At 37.0% G+C, this 23,814-nt stretch overlaps 1 protein-coding gene across 1 annotated transcript; it reads left to right on the forward strand.

Moving 5' to 3' along the window:
• The first annotated feature begins 466 nt into the window (after positions 1-466).
• LOC127623417 (neurotensin/neuromedin N-like) lies at positions 467-4,264 on the forward strand. The gene is made up of 4 exons (XM_052097880.1): positions 467-685; positions 1,447-1,508; positions 3,362-3,592; positions 4,113-4,264. Exons 1-4 carry the CDS (start codon positions 595-597, stop codon positions 4,254-4,256), a joined length of 528 nt encoding a protein of 175 aa, XP_051953840.1. The 5' UTR covers positions 467-594; the 3' UTR covers positions 4,257-4,264.
• The last annotated feature ends 19,550 nt before the right edge of the window (positions 4,265-23,814 follow it).

A 23,814-nucleotide genomic window follows, 5' to 3' on the forward strand; every position in this document is an offset into this window, starting at 1 on the left:
CTAAACTGTTAGACACTTTCAGTATCAACCAGTTCAGATAAAACTGGCATCGTGCACCCTCCTCAACGTTATCTTTCATCAACACGCTTCTAGAAACTAATAATAAATATTAAATTCACTCCAAAATAAACTCATTTCTACACTGCCACCTCCCTTCTTTAGAATGATGAGGAATATCAAATGTGCAGTTAGGGAAGTTTTGAAGTCAACCGCCAAAGTGATTGGCAAACATTTCTGAGGTGCCTGTTGATGTCATCATGACAACGGGGCACATAGGGAGGGATGAAGATAGAGTAATATGGAGATGGATACGGGAGGGGTGGAAATGATAGTGTGCCTCCTCTGACATCATAGAGGCTCTTATATACTGGATGGAATGGAGCCCACCTTTCCTCACTTCACTTCTTGGAAGCCAAGAGACAGAAGACACAGCAAGCAGGTCGGATACGAAACCAAGAGGATAACACTGTGACTTTTGCAGGACGATCTTTTCTTCTCTATCTCTGTATCTCTCTTCCAACTTCTCTCTCTCTGTGCCTGCCTTTTTAACACACTTTTTTCACCTCTAACCATATGGACTTGGGCCCAGCTTAAATGTGCAAAGACCGTAGGGCTACAAACAAAATGCAGATGCAGCTGACCTTCGTGATGCTCCTGTTTTTATTATGTAATGGACTGTGCTCAGGTATGCACATTTTATCACTTAAAAACCCTCAGATTCATGTTTTCTAAGGTTTAAAAGTAACCAAGAGATAGCTGCAATTACCCTTTAAAGGGGTAATATTTGCTAATAATATAACTAGTAATAAATAATAAAACCAATATTTGCAAGTTTATGTTTTGATATGCTGATTTTAGCTACATTTCATTTGACTATATTATATGAATGAAAGGTATTTATACTTAGTGCTGCTGTTTGTATTGTCAAGAATTATCTGTATTTTTCGCAGTATGTTTGATTAGTTTCCCTCTGAACAATTAAAACAATTTAGTATATTTTATGTGATTTTATTACCAATTAAATGAATACAAAACTTAAGATAAAAGATATAACTTGCTTACACATGTCTGATTTCATCCATTTATGTATTTTCGAAGGAGAATTGTACAAATGAGTAATTTGTTTTCCCTGCACATTGCACATTTTCCTTTGATAGATCAATTCCCTGTGTAAGGTGCAACATAAATATCCAGCTAGCCATACATGCATAGTCCAAGATAAAGTGTAAAGAGTCACTACATATTGCTGGGCAAGCAATGTATTTTACATGTCTCCACAACTTGAAACAACTTGTAACCAACAAGTGGTTTTGAGTTGACAATCTAAATTGCTTCTATGAAGTACAATTTTAATATTTATTGCATGAAATGCACTTTGTTAAGTGTTTTGCATGCTCAATCTTACACTTAAAACTTGTCAGCATTGTGTGTTTTATCTCTCTGCAGATATAGACCAGGGAAAAAGGACAATAGAGGAAGAGGTACTGAGAAGTCTCCTCACTTCAAAGGTATAGTCTTGCTTTTTAAACACCTGTTGAGGGCATGAGAAAAAAGCCAACTGAGGCAATACTGGCCGTATGTACAGTACAGTAGGGCCTTAATATAGATATGCCCTTTGACTGTATAGCAACTGGATTATATATTGATGCCATGGTTATTTCAATTTCTTTGTTCCTTACAAGTATAGTGCCTGTGGTTTTTGGTTTTGTAAATAGTTACAGGTACCGAAAACAAAGAAAAAATGTATTTTGCATGCATTGTTAAATGACTGAATGCAGATGCGTTTTTTTTAACACAGCGCTTTACTGATATATCATCTGTATCAATGTTTACAAAGCTATTTGGTGCCGCAGGAAAAATACTACGTGGAAGATCAACGTGCAGCTGAAGAAAACCAAGACTAGTTCTACAGTAATACTTTTGAAGTCTAGATTAGTTTAGACTGCTGTGAAGTCTGTTAAGGAGAATCCTCCAAAAATGTTCTCCGCTCTTGTATACATGTACAAACAGACCCTGAGAAATAAGACATTCTTAAAGAGCTTTTATATCTTAAAACCCAAAAAGTGTAAATTTACCAAACAGAAAAGTTTTTTATAGCAATTACACAAAAAAGAAAAAACACATTTCCCGAACAGATTGCATTAAAGAGAAAATGTTCTTAAGCTCACTTTACCACAACATACAATTCTTTCTTTTCTTTCTTTCTTTCTTTCTTTCTTTCTTTCTTTCTTTCTTTCTTTCTTTCTTTCTTTCTTTCCTAAAACATTTAATAGTAAAGCAGAATAGCACAAGGCGTTCTTGTATATTTAGGTTTGCTCTCCAGTCAGTCAAAGATTCATAATAAGGGCTATTGTTTTAATGTATGACACGGTGTAGAATTGTCCATGCATGATTATGCTGATTGAGATTTTGAGTAATTCTAAGATGTGTAATTTATGATTTGTGTGATTACATATTTTGTGTTAAAAAATAACTGTTGTCTATCAGGCAGAAAAATCAGGAGCAATGTAGTCAAAAAGAAACATGGATAAAGCTTTCACGCTCCATTGGTGGACCAAATGAAGTTTCATTGGCTGAGGTGATGCTCAGCTTCATTCACTGAGCAATATTTTACACTGATCTACCATCTATTACCAACTACTGTATCTATTATCATCTATTTGACTATTATCTACCACAGTATTATCAAGCGTAGAGTTTAAAATGTGGAATCCTGGAATTTGTCATTTTCTTTAGATTATTATATTTTGAATTTAATTACTGACATTATATATTATGTCTTGTGCATACTTTTAAAATGTCAGTAGGTCATGTCTAATTAAATATAGTTGAACAGAATTTCTTTAATGGCAAATTGTCATTCTGCTGTCTGGATATAGGTCTTAGAGAGGCTATGGGAAATAATAAACGCAATTACATTTCTCTCTGTAATTCAGACCATCTGTCAGTCTGATAAATTAGTACTACTGGGATGATTTACACTTGCATACTGTGTGATTTTTAATATTAGACTGGACTAAAGAACTTAAGGGAGAATTATCCAGTTATAAATGTCAGAGGAAAATTGATTTCCTTGGCCAAATTATTCTGAGATTGTAATTGATTGTGTAATATACAGGCAACAGGTTTAATACAGATTTCCATACATCAAGCCAATCTTTGATGTTGTGAAGGCCTTTAAAAAGGCTGAGAGAAAACTTGAAATGTGTTTAACCAGTGCTAGTGAAATATATTGTAGATTCAAGTATTGGCACCCTGTTGACTGAGAATATAATGGCTGGAGATGGCAAAACAATTGTATGACCTCAAATAAAGCTGTGATCACTGTAAGTAAAATTCTGCTCTCTCATCATGCGTGCAGGTAAAGCAGAGCAGGCACATCGCCCCCCTGTGGCAGCTGCCTCTTCATGATTTGTGCAGGATGATGATAAATCTAGATGAGCTATGGCAGAAGGCCTGGGGCAGTGAGGAGGAGCAGCAGGATGGGGAGGTTCAGGCTGAATATGACCAGAGAGTGTCCAGTAGCTTCTCTCAAATGCTTGTGGAACTGCATGACCTTCAGAACCTCTGTAGGGTACTCCAGCCCAGAGAGGTGAGAGAGATGACACACAGACATGATAGAAACAAACATATTGTATTGTTCATTGTTAGTTCATGTTAACTAATGTTGTGAACTAATGTTAACTAATGGAACCTAAAGTGTTACCATCTTATTTATGTTGTTCTACCTATCATTACGAGGACTTTCCATAGACATAATGATTTTTATACTGTACAAACTATAGATTCTATTCCCTAACCCTCTCAGAAAACTTTATGCATTTTTACATTTTCAATAAAACATTGTTTAATATGTTTATTAAGATATTTAAATTATGGGGACACTAGAAATGTCTTCATAAACCACATTTATAGCATAATACCCTTGTAATTACCAGTTTGTAACCTAAAAAAATTGTCCTCGTAAACAACATAAACATGCCAACACACACACTTACATATACACATTTTCACACATACACAATGCCAGCATTGTCCCTTCGGTTGCTGACAGTTCTGTAATAACATGCATCTGGGTGACATAGCAGCTCAAATATTCTCTTTCATTTTAGCTTCAAGATGGCCAAGAATATCTGAATCTGGACCAAAACAGTGACAACCCACTGAAGAGAAAATCTCCATATATACTAAAAAGGCAACTGCGCACCAATAAATCAAGAAGGCCATACATTCTGAAGCAAAATGCATATTACTGACGCTCAAGACCCACCGATGAAAAGACATTTACATTTTGTGAATATGTGTCTGTTCTCACTGTCATAGTATCAGTAGTAACAGTAATTGTATGTTTTGTTTTAGCTAAACTTTTGTTACAGGTAATGTTCATTTCAGAAGTCTATACCTTCATCATCATTAAGGGATGGACTATGTAAATAAAACAAAACAGCAGTCAATTCAAGAGTTTATTTAATATTTAATATTCAAATGTATTCAATGTATATTTATTTTTCTTTCAAATGTAATTAAATCATATTATTAAAGCGCTTTCTGATATATCTCACTTTATTTCATTTAAAGGAAATAATACATTATTTAGATTTTTATTTTCAGATTTCTTACACATGAATGAGAAAAACAGAATTGTAAGATATACTATGATATGCTAAAATAAGTTACTTTACTTAGTGTATAGACTTTTAGTGTTGCAAAGTACACAAAATATAGTGGGGTCAAAAAAGTCAGATTCCACATTAAAATGGGATTCAATAATAAAATGAAAATGTCAAACAAAGAAATTCTACGATGTAAAATTAATAATAAATATTTAGGATTCTGCACTGTTTCTAGGTCACCAATCAAATGTAAGCAGTAAGTGCCAAAGTTACCAAGTTTGGAACATTACCAAATCATACTTGGAGTCCATGCCAGCTTGAGAGTATACTGTCATTGAAGAAAAAGGGGAACATATCAAATGCCAAAAGAAGTTATATTGTGGTAATTTTTCAATTGAACTTTTCACTTAAATCGTTATGCTGATAATATAATTTGAATAAAAAACAGTTAAATAAAAAAATTCAAAATAAAAGAATAAAAAATTGTCAAGATTATCTGCCATCCCATTTTTTGTCAAAAAATAATTTTATATATATATTATTTCTCAATAGTGCTACCTTGAGTCAGAAAGGTCAGAACCACATAATCAGAATTAATCCAATTACATGAAAGATGATGATGGTTACGGGGTCATCATTAATATTTCATAAAATGACACGTGTTCTTCCTTGCAAAGTCGTGAGCCGGTAAAACAAATAAATAAATAAAACTGATTTAGGATTACGTCTGAACACTTATTTCCCATTGGATGCTGAACAGATGTCTGTTGCTTGTAACATTAAAGATTATTCTCCAAACAGAGCAAATTTGTCAACATTTTTCCACTATTTAAAAGATTTACTTTACTTTAATGTGCTTAAATTGGAGCGCAAACCAAACCTTTCTCAACAGACATTGAATGATGTGCATCCTTAAATTATTGTGCGAAAATGAAACTATAACATCTCCCATATGACTGTACAATGAGTTGCTTACCAATCTTGTGCATAGATCATATGTCCAATAAGTTAACCATATTTTAATCATATATTTTTTTGTGTGCCATTATACAAGTCAAAGCAATGCAGCCTTCTGTATGTGATTATGTAAAGGCTTCACTTAGGAAAAAAACATTGGGAAATGTATTTAACTAATTTCCATTAAGATAAATTCCTCTTTAGGACATTTTACTTATTTAATTGATAACAAAACAGTATCTCTCTGATTAATGAGCAATAATTTGTAAAATCCCTTGCTTCAGCATAAGCACATCACTTTCATTAATGAAATGGAAATGAGAGAGCTTGTTGGTTTTCATTTCTCTAATTGGCCACTTCTAATTAAAAGTATTATTACATCTAAGTGTCATAGTGCTGGAAGACAGGACCCAAAATCAGAGGAAATAGCACAATTGAATTTATCAATCAAACACAAAGTTCTTTAAAACAACACAAAGTCATGCCCCGACAACGACCTCCCCCAAATGCGGGTGGAGACGAGGAATCCTCCTCCACAGGAATACTGGGCAACCGATCACAGGTGAAGGTGATCTAGAGGGAAACCTCACCCCTAGAGACAGGCCACCAACCAACACACAAGTACACCCCAACTTCACAAAGAGCATAGTTAATCATAGGCAGCAGACAATACTTTCACGCAGACAGTACTAACACAACAGCAAACACCACAGTAAAAATCATAATGATCCGACATTGGACATGACACGCGAGGGGGTTTAAATAAGAAAAACAAACAAGAGGCAGGTGTTGCTCGCAGCTGAAGGTTGTAATGATCAGTGTTTCCATGGAAACAAACAGGGTTCCCATGGAAACGTTGATTCAGCATGCCAGCGGCACCTGAAACACATAAGGGCAAAAGGTAAACATGCTTTGACAGAGACAGACAGGGAACAATTATCCCACGGTCCTCATAAGGTGAAACACACAACCTGGCAAGGTGCCAGGACTGTGATATCACCGGAGGGCACACTGCGATAACCCACCACCGAACACGAAACACAAGACAGACACAGGACAATGATGTCATGGTCCTCATCAGACAAAACCCAACCTGACCGGTTGACATCACCGGAGAATGCATGGCAGTCCCAATAAACCAGACCTGTGCGCTTACACAAAAGGGGGAACACAACACACAGAGGCCACTGGCTAATAATGCCATGGTCTGGTCACTTTGTCAGGTTGAGGTTCTGCCTGACCGGACCGTGGCAGTCTAAACCGTGACACTAAGTAATTATTTTTGAAAGTGCTTAATAATTTAAATAGGCCAATTATTTTATTCCACCATACCCTTTTGACACTGTACTATAGTCTTAATATTCTTGATACATTTAATATTAGATTGCATCCAAAATTCACTCAGGTCAATATAAGTTGACTTTATATATACTCAGTAGTGGTTCTAGCTTATATTGCCTCAGGGGGGGGAGTATTAGGGGGTGTCGCCCCTGTCAAGATGCCACCCCGGGCGGCTGCCCATGTTGCCCATGCCTTAATCCGCCTCTGTATATACTGAAAATAAAGGTTTTGTCCAAGGAATTTGTATATTGCAGACTAACAAGTTGTCAGGGCATGTAAACCAGGAGATGGCAGTACAGTCTAATGAAATATTGAGGGACTTCAGAAAGTAGCAAGCTTCAGGAAATTAGTCAGATTCCTGCCAAGAGATAAAGGTGTGTAGAGAAACAAATGGGATTTACAATTTTCTATAATATTGATTTAATTTTATTTATTACATATGCTGTATATGCATCTGGTGATATATAACTCTACTCATGCCCTTAATTGTGCATTACTATAAAAGTAATATAATTAATAGTCATCTTTTCTATAATTTCACTTTCAGTGCTATTCAGTGGCATTTAAATAAATCTTCATGTACTGTTGAGATTATAATGAAGTAACATAAGCACTAAAACACTTTTGATGAAATTGGATGTAACCATTTATCTTTCTGTAAATACAAAATTGAGCTGTCATGGTTAAACCTATATTAAATGAGACCTAATTTTGCTGATGAACAACATGGCTTTGCTGGTTAATCAGCTAGACCAGCACTGAAGCAGGATGAACCAGCCAAGCCCAGCATGGGAACTGCATTAAGTTGCATTAAGCAGGGCAGGGTAAAAGATTTTGTTACCTTTGCACTGGTTAGAGTGAACTCAGTTTCCACTAGCTATGGAAACCATGAATTATATTTATATATATATATATATATATATATATATATATATATATATATATATATATATATATATGTATATATATATGAATAAGAAGAAAGGAATTTAAAATAACACTACAATATAATTGAGATGATCTGAAATGGCTTCTCTCCAGATCTTAGGTTTTGCTGTAGTTGTTGCCAGTTACTGGGGAAAAAAAAAATCACTGATAGGATTTCAATAACTAGAACCTTCCACAGTAGGCTGCAGTACTATGTTTTTGTAGATAAAGCATGTGTGCAGTTGTGTTAAGACAGAGAGTGCTTTCATTTCCCCCCATTTCTGCAGGCATTGATCGCAGATGGCTGCTTGTCTTGTTTGTCACTCACTTTATTGCCTTCTGCTGAAGAATGAGGAAAAACAGTTGTGTCCTTCCACAAGGTCCCACACAATATAGATAGGAAGATAACATGCATATCTTTGTATTTACAGAACACTTAATTATTTGATGGTTGAGTTGGCATGCTACAATTTGACAGCTGTGCCTTTCTTGTTGTCTTCAAAATATTCTATATAAATGTGATGTTTGTAAATATTCATTCATCCATCCTCTTTCATACACATACAAATATGACTGTATATAAACTTTCAATATTCAATTAATTGTTCTCTACAAAACTGCAAAAAATGTACATGATAGATGAAAGCTAGCCTATATTTCCTGGATATAACTCTAACAATTTTTTTAAACAATATTTTTGTTAAACCTCATAGTAAATATAATCTAATGTCATGATGTAATTTAAATCAAACCATGTGGATTATAATCCATTTTGTTTTTTTAAAGGGATAGTTAGGGTGTTTGCAGGCCCACTTCGGCTCTCCCTTGGCTACACCCCTGTTCCAAACCCATATTACTTTATTTCAAGGAACACAAAAGGAGATGATAGAAAGAATGTTAGCCCGAGTTACCACTTTTTCCATTCATTGAAAATTAATGAAACCAAAAGAGTTTTCATTTTTAGGTAAACTATCCCTTTAAGACAATGTTATTCTTAAATGTTAGTGTTTTGTTGTACTTAATATATTGTTTTATGTGTTATGATGGCACAGTTGTGAATCCTGTTACTGTCTGTTTCATTAAATTGTCAGTGGATAGAGTTCACTCATGCAGCAAATGTCACATCAACTCCATGAAAAAGGTCATGTACTGTGGATGGATGCCAGGGAAACGCAGTCCTCTTAAGGATCATTGGTTTTGTCCATGCTAGCGCTCCCTAATAGTTTTGGCCACAATTCAGTGCTGAGGCTTGCTTTAATTTAGCTCAAATGTTCCAATAGAAGCACAGATTGACAGTTTAACTTAACCATGTATCTTTGCCACATCCTAGGCCAGATGCAAAATGAGACTCATTGCCTTCATCTGGGAAGGGCGGTACATTTCCTACCAGGCAGCTACATCAAGATAATTGCTTGTGAAAGAACGAGATTAGTTTTCTTTGTGTGAAATCTGATTGTGTGGATTGAATCTGATTGTGTGAATTGGATGATGGTATAACACGCATGACCTTGTTCTCTGCCTGCAGAGTAAATCATTAGGACCTGCATATGGGCAGCATTATCCAGCTCAGACAAAAGGAAAGAGTTTGGGGGTGGTTGGAAATTGACAGCCCCTACAGGAGATACAGAGATCTAATCCAACTTACTTCTTGCAATGAACCAAACAAAATCGACCTCCCCCAAAGCAAAGGCAGATTTAATTTGAGTCCCAACAAAAACAAGCCACACTTCCTCAATGTTGATGGTCTGGTGTAGAGCCCTAACAGATCATAGGACATCTGGACATATGACACTACAGGGAATATGATCGTTTTTGGTGACACGTCTAGAAAGATCATGAGGTGTCAAGGTGAGCGTTGAGTTGGCTCAGCATCACACAACAAGCTCACAGCTTGTTTACTGACTGTCTAATGCATGGTAGAAAGTCGGCAGAAATGGGCAGTTCCGATATGATTGATTAGTGCTACACACAATGATGGGGGGTTGACCAGTTCACATGGAAAAAGTCAGGTTTATTAGGTCTGGGGTTGATAGAATGAGTGCTTTTGAGGAAGAACTAATCACAATCAGAATCAGAATGAGCTTTATTGTATTCTCACGTACACAAGGATTTTTTTTTTTTTTGGTGATAGGAGAAACAAGTGCACACAGAAAATTACATTGAGACACAGAATATAAAACAAGGTAATAGTATAAATAGACATACAAACAATAGGGCATATAACAGAATGGTGTATGTACTTGTGTAAGTGGTAATGTATGAGCAAAGTAGGTGTATGTATAGTTACTGAATTAAATATGTAAATTTGCATATGTACATGAGATGTGTATTTACATATTGCACTATGGAGGAGTACTGAGGCAGTTTAATTGTTCATGTGTAAAATAGCCTGATGGTAAAAACGTTTCTTGTGCCTGGATGTCCTGGCGCTCAGTGCTATATAGTGCCGGCCAGAGGGCAACAGTTCAAAGAGGGAGGCGGGGTGTGTGGGATCTATCTGCACGTTTACTCACTCTGGAGACGTTCAGGTCTTGAAAGGTGGGCAGGGGGCACCAATAATCCACTAAGCAGTCTTGACTGTCCGTTAGGACAGACTCAATGACGGCAGAGTAGAACTGTGTCAGCGGCTCCTGTGGCAGGTTGAACTTCCTCAGCTGGCGGAGGAAGTACAACCTCTGCTGAGCTCAATGAAGTCTATGCGGGTATCCACTTCAGGTCCTGAGAGATGGTAGAGCCCAGGAACCTGAATGACTCCACTAGGCAGGAGTCCACTTTGGTCACTAGGCTGACCAAACCGGCGTACTGACACATATTGCAACAGTTCCGAGGTGAAATGTCCACTGTATGGATTTTTAAGGTTAATGCTAAACCTTAAACCTAAACTAAATCGATAGTGTCATAAAAGCAAATGAGAGATAAAATGATAGGTATAGCAATGTGATTCTATGAGAATGATTCTATGAACAAAATCCATAATAATTATTTTTGGACAGACAAAATACTCATACGGTTCTTGGCCAGAATGAGCAACAACCTGGACAAGATTTCAAAGGTCAAATGTTTAGTCACACAAGACTAGCTGTGGGGTGACCAGGACTTTCACATTGATTGTACTCTGAAGTAGTTGTCATTTTTATATAAATAAATGTGATTCGTGGTAAACAAAATGTTTGGGCACTTAGAAGCTGGATATCCATAAGCAGAATTGTATACTCTGTTTTTAAATTATGTATTGGTGGCAGCATTTTTGCAAAATTATATTAATTGACTCCTTAAGCCTGATTTATAATATGGCAAAAGCTGAACGTTTTTCCTGGACGAACTAAGCACCATAGGTGTACAAAGCCAGCGTTTATACTACACACAACATCTTTTTAAATTGTTTCTGTTTAGGGTGATGTCACGTGTTTAACGTACTGTTCCAGACATGGAAGTAATGCCAATAAAGCAGGTTTTTCTATCCGTGGAGCTCAGCTTTTAGCGATGTATTGCTTTGCTTTATTAAAACTTTTAAAAACTCCAATCACTCTCCACTCATTTGTCATGGCCACTCTGTCTTTGTAGAGTTTGTGCTGCGAATCATATAAAGCGTATACTTCTGTGCAATCTCTGAGATGGGCCACAAAGTTATCCATTTTAACTACAGTATCTTAGGTAACAATTCCATGGTTGTCACACAAGATTGTAAATAAAAAATGCCAAATCCAAATCCCACCCACTAGATTAGTTTTAATCAATCATCATTGCTCTTCGACCAGTTGAATTCTCCCAGGTCGAGAATTTCAGAGATGTGTGTGAACAGAAGAAATATCACCAAATGAACATGTTGGCAGAACAAAAACGTCACTGCATTTCGTCAACATTTGTAAGTATAAATTAGCCTTGCCCAGTAAAATGTCCACTGTATGGCGCTAGAAGGTGAGTTACGGTGTTCTCCCAAACAGATGACCTATCTTGCTTCCCTCAAACCTGAAACATATATGTAGTTCATGCTACAAGCTAAAACTACTACTATAGAGCAAACAAACAGAAAAATGTCTTAAAATATCACCATTGGTTCCAATGTAACATGGAACGGCAGAGGGAAAACCAACATTTCCACAGCAAAAAGCAACACTTATCCAACTTGTTAATGTCCACTAGATGGCGTGTGTGTGCTTAAACACTCGTTTATTTCAGTAACTTTTGATTAGTTTAATTTGTTTGTTTTTATATTTTAACTTTCATAATACTTATTGTGATTTTTACACTCAACTGTCATTTATTTGAGAATGATTTATTCTTTCTAAGAGTTTTTGGTTATATTTTATTTTATTCCCATCGTGCATTCTGGACAGGTCACATCCTGTTTTATAGTTTGCATGAACAGATTTAATGATGTTATCATCGCTAATAAATAAGGTGTTTTTCTCTACAAGCATAAGCCATCCAATTAAGTAACCTCAAATTACAAACCCCTCTCTTAGCTCACAAGCAGGCAAAAGTGATATGTAGATTTATTTTCTGTTTATTTCAAGTCTTTTTGTAAATCAAGTTTTTATGTAAATCAATGTCTTACTGATGTTTTCTTTCATATAAGTTTTTTTATTCAGTTCTACAGTGTTGATGTCGATGTTGATGTCAGTGTCTGTATTGATATCGGTGTTGGTGTCTATGTCGATGAATGCATTAAACATCTGTGAGAAAAGAACCTCAGCCTTCGCGTTGTGACTAAGGGTGGCATAGTAGAACACTTCACTGCATCGTTGAAGGCCAAAAGCATCAGACGGTAAAGCTGCACATGGAAGTCATCCAGCAAGAGATGCCACATGTTTGCTAAGGGAAGACGAAGTACAATGTTTGAAACGATCGCAATTGAATGTTTCAGTGTGCAATTAAACTGCTGAACAAGCAAGCACTTTTAAGTTAGTGTCTTGGAATTCACGCAAGGTCTTGTGAACTGTCGCTGAAATTTCATCTGTGTTGGTATTTCCATCATGTTTATTCTGAAGATAGAAGTGGACATTTCCCTGGTATTGGGCAGCTAATTAAGAAACTACAAAGACTAAATAGATAAGCAAATGTACATTACGTCTTGTTAAGATTACATTTTCTGTGTGTCACATTTAAGTATTTTTTGCATATTTTACAATTTCAAGTGTGTTGATATTTACATTTTACAATGTTGTATTTATATTCCTACTAACTGACAGTTCTATAGTTTATTGTAATTTAAATTGTTGGGTTACATAAGTCTAGCTAAAATAATTGCCTACACTAGAACTTTAAATTATCTTTTGAATATATATATATAGTACATTACAGATTTAGCATGTAAGACACAAGTGAAAATACAGTGCTGTCCACTAAAGAAGTCAGCCATGCAGTCCCTACTGCACAAGAAGTTGGCAATGTAGAGCAGGCCATCCCACTACAGCAGGCTGAAACAGGTGACCAAGTTAATGTTGCTGCACAAGTACAACAACCTCAGGTGGCAGATAACACAGAGTACACAGATATTAGAAGAAGCCAGAGTACACATACGCTCACCTAAAGAGGTAAAGCACTGCAAGATGCTAAATTAAATGATCTAAAGAAGGATTTCGAACAGAAATATAAAAGATGGAAGTATCATATCAATGGTTTGAAAAGAGTCATTAAGAACAATGATGATGCAGAATTGATTTGTGAAGTAGTGAGCACCATTAATGCCACTCAGTCTGAAGTTGACCATATTTATGGTGACATAAGAAGCATCTCAAGCCCTGAACCTGAAATCCGGAGGGAAAATGACACTTGCCTTGCGATTATTAGCACTCCAATTGAAAAGGCTCAACGTTTCCTCAATGAAGAACCTGAAAACCTACCCATTCAGATTCAGTGTTTGACACCACTGTGTCAAGTATTATCTCAGCAACTTCCAGTAAGTCAAAGTCTGTTTCCAAGATGTCTAGTCAGTCCTCCCAAAATTCTCTGCTGAAAAAACAAGAAGCAGCAGCTGAAGTGGCAGCCACACAAGAGGTGATTAAAATAATGAAGACACAACATCAATATGAAGAGGAAATTAGAAAACTCAAGGCAGAAGATGAAAGGTTGATAGCCGAGAGAGAAGCTCAAGGAAGGGAAATAGAAGCAGAGAATGCCAGAAAAAGAGTTCAATATATCTCAGAAAGTACCATTAGGAAAATGAAGTTGGAAGAGAAGAAAAAAAGAAGTGGAACGATTAGAGGAACTGAAAAGGTACAATGCAGCACAAGCAAGGCTAAAGGTTTATGCTGAAAGCATCAAACGTGATGAGGGAGAACAGTGTTCTGCTGCTCCTCTTCAACAAAGAAAAGAAGAAAGTTATGTTTCTCAACCAAACGTTCCTACTTCTCTCTCTCAGCCATTCATGCTCACTCAAGTCACTGCTCCATAAACCAACCCTCTTATTCTCATCAAACTGTTCCAATCACTCAAGCTCATACCTCTCAATCAGCTACATTTGCTACTTCCAATGAAGCTTCTAATGACCTTGTGAAAGCACTCGCTGAAGCAATTACGGCCAATAGGATTCCAATTCCAGAACCTGCTGTTTTCTTAGGAGACCCTCTGAAGTATAATTACTGGAAGCTATCATTCCAGACATTAATTGATCGCAAGAACTTGCCATCCCAAGAAAAGCACTTCTTTTTATGCAAGTATGTAGGTGGCTCAGCCAAGAGAGCAATTGAAGGACACTTCCTGGTTGGAACAGAAACTGCTTACATTTCCTGAGCAGTGTTGCATCAGCCATGCCTTATGTTCAAGGCTTACAAGCTCTAATTGACTCTGTTGAGAATCAAAGTATATCAGCCAAATTACCAGAGTGGTTGAGTTCACGCTGGAACAGAGCAGTCACAAAGTTACAAGATGAAGGCAAAAGATTCCCTGATTTCAGATACTTTGTAGATTTTGAATTGCATGCAACCCCATCACCTCGCTGAAAGCAATAAAGTCAACAGAACAAGAAAGATTTAAACAAACTGATAAAGATTATTGTAAGTTTCAACGGAATCGCAACTCAAGTGCCAAGACATTCACCACTAATTCTAGTTTAAGGACTAGCATTATATGTGCCTTTAGTAAGAGGCACATATAATGTGCCTCTTACTAAAGAGGCACATTATACTAAGGCCATACTCTTCATAAGTGTCGCAAGTTTATGTAAAGACCAATTGAAGAAAGAGTGAAGTTTGTACAGTCAGAGAAGTTGTGCTTTGGCTGTCTTAAGACTGTTCATAACTCCAAAATCTGCACCTCTAAAAGCGAGTGTGACAAATGTGAAAAGCATCACCCAACGTGTCTACATCAAGATTGTGAGAATAAATTTTCAGGACAAAGAGTTAGAACCAATCAAGGTCAGTCGGAGGTCAATCAAGGATCTGCAGAAAGAAAAACTGAATCACAGAAGATTCAAGAGTCCAAGCCAGTGACTTCCAATAGAGTAGTTCAAGAAAGGAGGGACACTCATACATCATCAATCATTCCAGTATATGTCTCAACAATAGCTGAACCAAAGAAAGAGATTCTACTGTACGCCTTGCTTGATACTCAGAGCGACACTACCTTCATCTTAAAGGACACAGCTGAAACACTTGATATTGAAAAATAACCAGTCAAACTCAAGATATCTACAATAACTTCCAAAATGAAGGTTGTGTCCAGTCACAAATTGAATGGACTACAAGTAAGAGGCATAACCCTCCGCCAGTGCGTCCTGTTGGATATTTTCGTCATTACAGCAGAAACAACTTAAAATACTCCGTAATTTTTGGGTATACAGATAAGTGAGACAATAAAGAGTTTACTTTTATTTGTGTACACTCACAATAATAACAAAATCTTGTGCTTTTGTAAAATAAAGATAATAAAAACTAACTCTGCAAATACTTATCACACAAACATGAAACATATGTCTAAAGAAAGCTTAAGATTTCTACTTTTAAATAAAACAATTCAAATTTAAAACAAATATTCTCCTGCAATGCAATCTGTTTGAAACAAAGCGATGTATAGTTTTTACTTGGATATCTAATTATCTGTAATGTGATCCCACCCACATTAGCTAACACAGCTAACGTGCTGAAGCGATCAATACAAATGGTGCATGCCCCCGACAGTGAGGTTTGATGTAAACACATTTCATTAATTTTTCTGCTCGTTTGCAATGATACACAGGCGAGAAAGCTCCAGGATATTAAGGAAGAGTTAACATTTTCCTCCGATGAACATTTGTATTTTGAAGAGAGACTTGATCCAGCTGAGGATACAATTTCGGACGAGTAAGTCATTTACTTTTCATTAGCTGACATGCTCTTTTCTATAAACATGTACATATTTGACTAGTGGGACTGTTTCCAGACTTGCCAGCCAGGATTCAGATTATTGACATTTGAAATATGACTCCTAATAAGCAAGTTTTAGTTACATTTAAATGCTGTTTCGGCTAAAGCAGGTATTTAAATTGTATGCTGTATAATCTAAATATGATATGTAATATGATATAACAATAATATGAATGTTTAGATTATATTTTATCTAGTGTTTATAATGCCTCATTATCATCAACAAAGCTTGTGTTGCAAATATGTGTTCATGTTAAATTAGTAAAATGCACTTTAAATATGCCCATATTAGAAAATCAGTATATTATAATGATTTCTGAAGGGTCATGTGACAGTAATGATGCTGAAAATTCAGCTTTGATCACAAATTGCATTTTACAATATATTTAAATAGAACATTTTTATTTTAAATTGTAAAAAGAGTTCAGAATATCAATGTTGTTTCTGTATTTTGGATCAAATAAATCCAGTCTTGGTGCGAAGAAGAGACTTCTTTTAACGGTAGTGTAGGTCTAAAATTATGTAAAGTCTTTATGTAAAGAAAATATTTAGTCAGATTACTTCTTTTAACTTAAAACTTGATTTGGATCATTAAGTCTCCTCAGATTCATTCTCTATCCCTAATTGATAGGCCCAGGGAAGGGTCTTTGTCTCTCATGTGTGAATTTCAATGAATATTCATGATCTTTCAACAAAAGTCTTACAAAAGTTAAATTACTATATTGTTTTGCATGAATGAGTGATGAGGATGGTTTTCACATCATTTTGTAGCAAAAACTCTAGGCTACAAGATCCAGTTCTCAAAAGTCCTGTGGACAAATGTTTAGTATGTGTTATATGACCTTATTTCAGTGACTTGAAAATTTGTTTTTTCAAAAACCATGCATAAACATTATTTTCTCAATAATACAAACCTGTACATGCATATTACTCACCTATTATTGTAGCCCAGTTTGTGCTGAATATAGTGTTATCAGACTTTAGCCATTAATATGTTTTTAAGCAACTGAAAAAAGCACAAATGTCAAGGCATGTCAAAACTTCTCCAGGGCCCAAAATACCCTCAGACCCCAGAGGGTTAAGTCAGAAGTTAAAATCAAACATCCAATGACTTATACCAGAGACTATATACCTGTCAATAGATCTCATATACCCACATGTGAAACTGCAAAGAACTGGCCTCATCTAGAACATCTGGCAGATGAAATGTCTCCAGAACTTGACTGCGTAATAGGTTTGCTAATTGGCTATAACTGTCCTCAAGCTTTACTCCCCAGAGATATTCTACGAAAGTGACTACGAAGATGAAATCGGTGTGAGTCATAGGATTATCATGAAACAAGTTCTACCAGCTGTTGAACCATTTCACAAACTCAAGTCTGAAGTCTACTTTGTGTGTAGGAACGAAACTAAGGAAATGATCACTCCAGCAGATATACTGAAGGTTTTTGTGTCAGACTTTGTTGAAAATAATAGTGAAGAAGTCTCTACGTCACAGGAAGACCTACGGTTTTTGGCAAAGTTAAACAAAGGCATTAGACAAAAGCAAGATTGTCACTGTGAAATGCCATTGCCTTTTAAAGACGAGAGACCGAATTTGCCAAACAACAAAGCTTGTGCAGAACATCAACACAAATCCTGTGAGAAACGTCTAAAGAAAGATGAGCAATACCACAAGGACCACCTGGCTTTCATGAAGGACATAATAGCAAGAGGCGATGCTGAAACGGTTCCAGAGATGGGGATAAGCAATCAACCAGCATGGTACATTCCTCACCATGGGGTTTACAACCCGCAAAAGCCAGGCAAGATTCGTGTTGTCTTTGATTGTTCTGCAAGATTTCAGAATACTTCTCTGAATTAACATGTACTAACTGGGCCTGACCTCACAAATACCCTTGTTGGGGTCTTATGTTGTTTCAGGAAAGGGCAGGTAGCCATCATGTGTGATGTGGAGTGTATGTTTCACCAGTTTCATGTTGCTCCAAAGGATCGAGACTACCTCAGGTTCCGGGAAGAAGGCAACATGGAAGACTCACCATCAGTTTTTCGGATGAAGGTTCATCTGATTGGAGCTGCTTCCTCGCCTGGATGTGCAAACTTCGGGCTCAAGTACCTTGCTGCACAAGGTGAAGGCAAGTTTAATCAAGCTACGGTGAAGTTCATACAATGTAATTTTTATGTTGATGATGGATTGACAAGCTATCCAGCTTGTGAAAGAATCCAGAGATCTCTGCAATACTGGGAAGCTCCGCTTGCACAAATTCATCACCAACAGCAAGAAGGTGATTGCCACAATCCCAAAGGAGGAATGTGCTGAAGGTGCAACTGACTTTGATTTGGCCCTAGGAGAACCTAAAATAGAAAGGGCACTCAGAGTCCAATTGTGTGTACCTTCAGACAAGTTCCATTTCAGAGTACTAGTAAAGGAAAATACTTTCACTAGAAGAGGAGTTATGTCTACAGTTGCTTCCATTTTTGATCCTCTTGGATTCATTACTCCATTCTAGTTTGGAAAAAGACCCTTCAAAGGATGTGTCAAGATGGGATAGGCTGGGTTGAACCACTTCCTGATGACCTAAGTCCGCATTGGAAGATTGGCTGCGAGACCTCCTTAACCTGTCTTCTGTAAAGATACCGCGATTTTATGTGCCATCAACATTTAAAGATGTCCATAAATATTTGTTTGATGCCAGCGTGTCAGGCTATGGTGTATGTTCATACCTCAGAACTGTGACCAAGTCTGGGGAAGTCTACTGCACTCTTGTTATGGGCAAAGCAAGAGTTGCCCCAACAAAGGTAACAACAATCCCAAGACTGGAGCTCGCAGCTGCAGTGGTAGACACAAGAATTGGTGATCTACTTAAAAGAGAACTAGAATTGGATGATATCTGTGAATACTATTGGACTGACTCCAAGGTTGTTCTCGGTTACTTTAACAATAATGCAAGACGGTTCCATGTATTTGTAGCCAATCGAATTCAGCAGATAAGGTCAAGCACTGAGCCCAGCTGACCATGCCTCTTGTGGGCTCACAACAAGGGAACACATAGGGTCGAACTGGTTCACTGGTCCAAGTTTCCTATGGCAAAAATAACTCCCTAAAGAAGACATTAAGGTGGGAGAGGTTGATGATGGAGATCCAGAGCTCAAAAGGGCACAGGTTCTTACAACTAAGGTAAAGGAAGAGAGATCTCTGTCAGATCGCCTACAAAGGTTTTCGGATTGGAAGAGGGTAGTGAAAGCCATAGCAAGACTTAAACGTTGTGCAAGGCATGCAAAAGGTCTGGTAGAAAGGTCCAGTGAATCCACAATGATTGAATAAAGGAAAGATGCTGAACAATTCATAATTCGGATGGTTCAAGAAGAAGTGTTCAATGACGAAATCAAGTCTCTAAAACAAGGAAAAGATATTAATTAAAATCAGTCCAACAAGTTATACCAGTTAAGTCAGTTTGTCGATGATCATGATATCCTACAGGTGGGAGGAAGATCAAGGTCAAGCACCCGGTCATTCTTCCAAAAGGGCATCATGTATCTCATCTTCTCATAAAGCAATTCCATGAGAAGGTGCATCAACAAAGTCGTGGTATAACAATTAATGAAATATGCTCTAATGGTGTTTGGATTTTGGGCTGTAGTAGTGAAGTATCATCTCTCATTTACAAATGAGTTAAGTGTTGAAAGGTACGAAAGTGCAATCAGGAACAAAAGATGGCCTCTATTTACCTACAGTGGTATGGATTGCTTTGGACCATTTTACGTTAAGGAAGGAAGGAAATAGCTGAAGAGATACAGACTTCTGTTTACCTGCATGTGTTCGAGAACTGTTCATCTTGAAGTACTAGATGATCTTAGAACTGATGATTCCTTAACGCACTACGTTGCTTTATTTCTATACGTGGCAACGTAAGTCAACTACATAGTGACCAAGGTACCAACTTTGTTGGTGCGAAAAGAGATTTCCTGCAAATGATGAAGGGAATAGAACAAGAACGTATGAAAGAGTTAGGTTGTTGCTTTGTCATGAATCCGCCTGCTTCTAATCACATGGGTGGTGTCTGGGAGAGACAAATTCGGACAGTAAGAAGTGTACTGACATCCATTCTAAATCAGTCTTCCATGAGACTGGACAGTTCATCATTAAGAACATTCATGTATGAAGTAATGGCGATCGTGAATAGTCGACCATTAACCTCAGAATATATCAATGATCCTACGGGACCAGAGCCATTAACGCCAAATCATATATTAACAATGAAATCCACTATCATTGCACCACCTCCTGGAGAGTTTGTAAGTGAAGATCTCTATCTTCAGAAGAGATGGAAGAGAGTTCAGTTTTTGGCAAATGAGTTTTGGACCAGGTGGAGAAAGGAATATCTGTTAAGTTTGCAACAGAGAAGTAAATGGAATAAAAGCAGACGAAATGCCAAGACAAACGATATTGTTCTGCTCCAAGATGAATTAGCACCACTAAATCAGTGGAAGCTAGCCAAAGTGGTAAAAGTCTTCCCAGGAACTGATGGCAGGGTCAGAAAACTTAAACTTCTTGTTAGTGATACAATGCTAGATAGCAAGGGTGCACGAACAAGTAAGCCAGTCTATCTTGAAAGACCCATACACAAAACAGTGTTATTAATTGAAGCTGATTAAAGGGTTAAGCTTGATAAGAGTAGTTCAATTGTATATGCTTAATGTGTACAAAATTCTTATCCTCTGAATGTGTACAAGTTCCTGTTGAGTTACTTAAGTATTCATAACTTCTATTAAGAATCACACATTGTGTGATGGTGGGAGTGTAATTACAGTCACAAAGCTTTCTGTGTCTATAATGTGTATGTCCACTAGATGGCGTGTGTGTGCTTAAACACTCGTTTATTTCAGTAACTTTTGATTAGTTTAATTTGTTTGTTTTTATATTTTGACTTTCATAATACTTATTGTGATTTTTTACACTCAACTGTCATTTATTTCAGAACTATTTATTCTTTCTAAGAGTTTTTGGTTATATTTTATTTTATTCCCATCGTGCATTCTGGACAGGTCACATCCTGTTTTACCGTTTGCATGAAGAGATTTAATGATGTTATCATCGCTAATAAATAAGGTGTTTTTCTCTACAAGCATAAGCCATCCAATTAAGTAACCTCAAGATACAAACCCCTCTCTTAGCTCACAAGCAGGCAAAAGTGATATGTAGATTTATTTTCTGTTTATTTCGAGTGTAAAGTCATATGTGTGTTTTTATGTAACTCAATGTAAACTGATGTTTTTCAATTCTATGGTGTTGATGTTGATGTTGATGTCAGTGTCTGTATTGATGTCGGTGTTGGTGTCTACGTCGATGAATGCATTAAACATCTGTGAGAAAAGAACCTCAGAATTTGCGTTGTGACTAAGGGTGGCATGGCTCGTTTTAAAAGCTTCCCCTAAAGAAGTAAGAAAGAAGGCCGTTCTTAGACAGGCTCCAAGTAGGACCATTGTAGGAATTGTTACATGGTAGGAAGGAAAGGTAGCCACAATACAGGGTATTAAATTAGCTGCTTGCATCTTTTTGGCAGCCAAAATTTAAATGACTACCTTCAATGGTGCACCTCCTATTTTCACAGATTTCACTAGGTTATTACAGGCCCTGCAATGAGACAGCGGGAGAGGGGATATGGCAGAATATCTTTGTTCTCCACAGCACCACATTCTCTACCACTTTTAGCACTCCCAGCAGTGAGGTGATTTTAAAGAAGTGCCTTGGGAAATGAGTGATCTCCACTCTTCATGTGGGGAAACCCCTGCCATTAATCTTTAATTAAGGCTGTTACAATGGAGAGGGACACTGCAGTAATAGCGAGAGAGAAAGCAAAGCACTTCGGTATAACAACAGGAAAGAAGACAGAGAGCGGGAGTTAGAGAGTGCAAGAGTACATTAGTAGAAGCTCATTCAGCCATCATCAAAAACACTTCCTCTCATGATCCAACAGACTTTGAAGAGGACATGTGCCTTTTCAGCATATAAAGGGTTAATTCTGCTATTGTTATATGGAGTATTTTAACATACTCAAATACTGATGTACTATAGGGTGGTATCTATAATGGATGCATTAAATTAGCATGACAGTGAGGGTAATGTGTTTTGTTTTTGCCCAAGCTGGGAGAACATGGATTACTATAACTTACTAACTAATATCCAATGGCTCATTGCTTGTAAGTTGATATTTAATATACTCTAATTGAGCTTAAAGGAATAGTTCAACCAAAAATGAAAATTGTGTCATCATTCAACCTCAGGTTGTTCCAAACCTTAAGGAAAACCCATACGTTTTGTGTAACATTAAAGTGAACATCTTAATGCAGCAACTTGTGAGCCATATTCCAGTATTTTGTAGCCATATGATAACTTTGTGTGAGAAATTGATCAAAATTGAAGTTGGTTATTCACTGATAATCTTATGAATATGTCTCCATATCAATTCATTTGAACTATTAATTAACTTCTCACACCAATTAATGTCATAGTGTTGCTTGTTTATTTTATTTTGGGATTTATACCTTTTATTTTATAGGAAAGTTGAGGTGGAAATGGGATCAGGACGTGACCCAGCCCAGATTCAAACCTGGGTCTCAGTGAGCCAACAGCTTTAATATCATGAACATGACCCACTGTGCCAAAGCTCTGACATCATAAACTACGTTTACATCCAAGGGTTTTTGTGACAAAAGGTGTAGCACATCAAAAACGTTTACCGATATAGCTGATGGAAACAATTTACAATTTCACAATATTTGTGAAATATTATTCATAATATTTGTCCATTTAACTCTAGCACATAAACTCTATGTCGATACTTCAAATATCATGAAAAACTGGTTTGGAAACACTTTATGTTGAGAAAATTAGCACTAATCCAAAAATACAGTGTCACATGACCAGGGGTGGATTATACAAGAAAGGGACGTGGGGCCAGTTTTCTTCTAGGGCTCACCGGTCCAATTATCTTTTAATGTTGAGATCTACACAATCTATGTTCATTGATTTAAGTCTCCTTTAATACCTGTTCTGTTATGTACAGTCAGATTAATTCAAACACACAGCATAGATGTGGTAAATAAACCGCAAACACGTTCTTGAGCAGCCACTGTCGTTAAAGAGACAGTACCATGTTAATGTTTGTTGGTGTAACCCAGGTGTTTTCTGGCCATGTTCACTTCTCGCGGCTCCGCACTGTGTTCGCATTGTCGCGAGACCCTGTGACAGTATCGCGAGATTTGACACACAGTTGCGTCATTTTCCTTTAAATATGGCCGCGCGCTGTTGTTTGGTGTGTGTGTGTGGGAGCCGGTGTGTTGAGCTGCTGCAGGTAGGCGTTTAGCCCTGTAAACCTTTTATTCATTAGACTGCCGGTTTAACTGTTATACCCGCCAACTTTTTAGATGCCTCTACCATTCCATTGACTGCTGTTTGAGTGACTTAATGATACGGGAACTGGTGAGTGTCTTTGTTTGTATTATATGGCGCTGATAGTGTATTGTATATGGATTTGTTAGCCGGTGCTGGCGCTGGCTGTATTTATTTGAACTGTAATGAATCTGACTATATACTGTGCTTATTTATATGAACAATGCATTAATTAATC

This window comes from Xyrauchen texanus, chromosome 29 (assembly GCF_025860055.1).
Source record: "Xyrauchen texanus isolate HMW12.3.18 chromosome 29, RBS_HiC_50CHRs, whole genome shotgun sequence".
Taxonomy (NCBI): Eukaryota; Metazoa; Chordata; class Actinopteri; order Cypriniformes; family Catostomidae; genus Xyrauchen; species Xyrauchen texanus.

Excerpts from the sequence above, each read along its gene's own strand:
- LOC127623417 (XM_052097880.1), top strand. The coding sequence starts at position 595 with ATGTGCAAAGACCGTAGGGCTACAAACAAAATGCAGATGCAGCTGACC. Across the intron at positions 686-1,446 it reads ATGTAATGGACTGTGCTCAG|ATATAGACCAGGGAAAAAGG; the intron begins GTATGCACATTT and ends ATCTCTCTGCAG. Across the intron at positions 3,593-4,112 it reads GGGTACTCCAGCCCAGAGAG|CTTCAAGATGGCCAAGAATA; the intron begins GTGAGAGAGATG and ends CTTTCATTTTAG.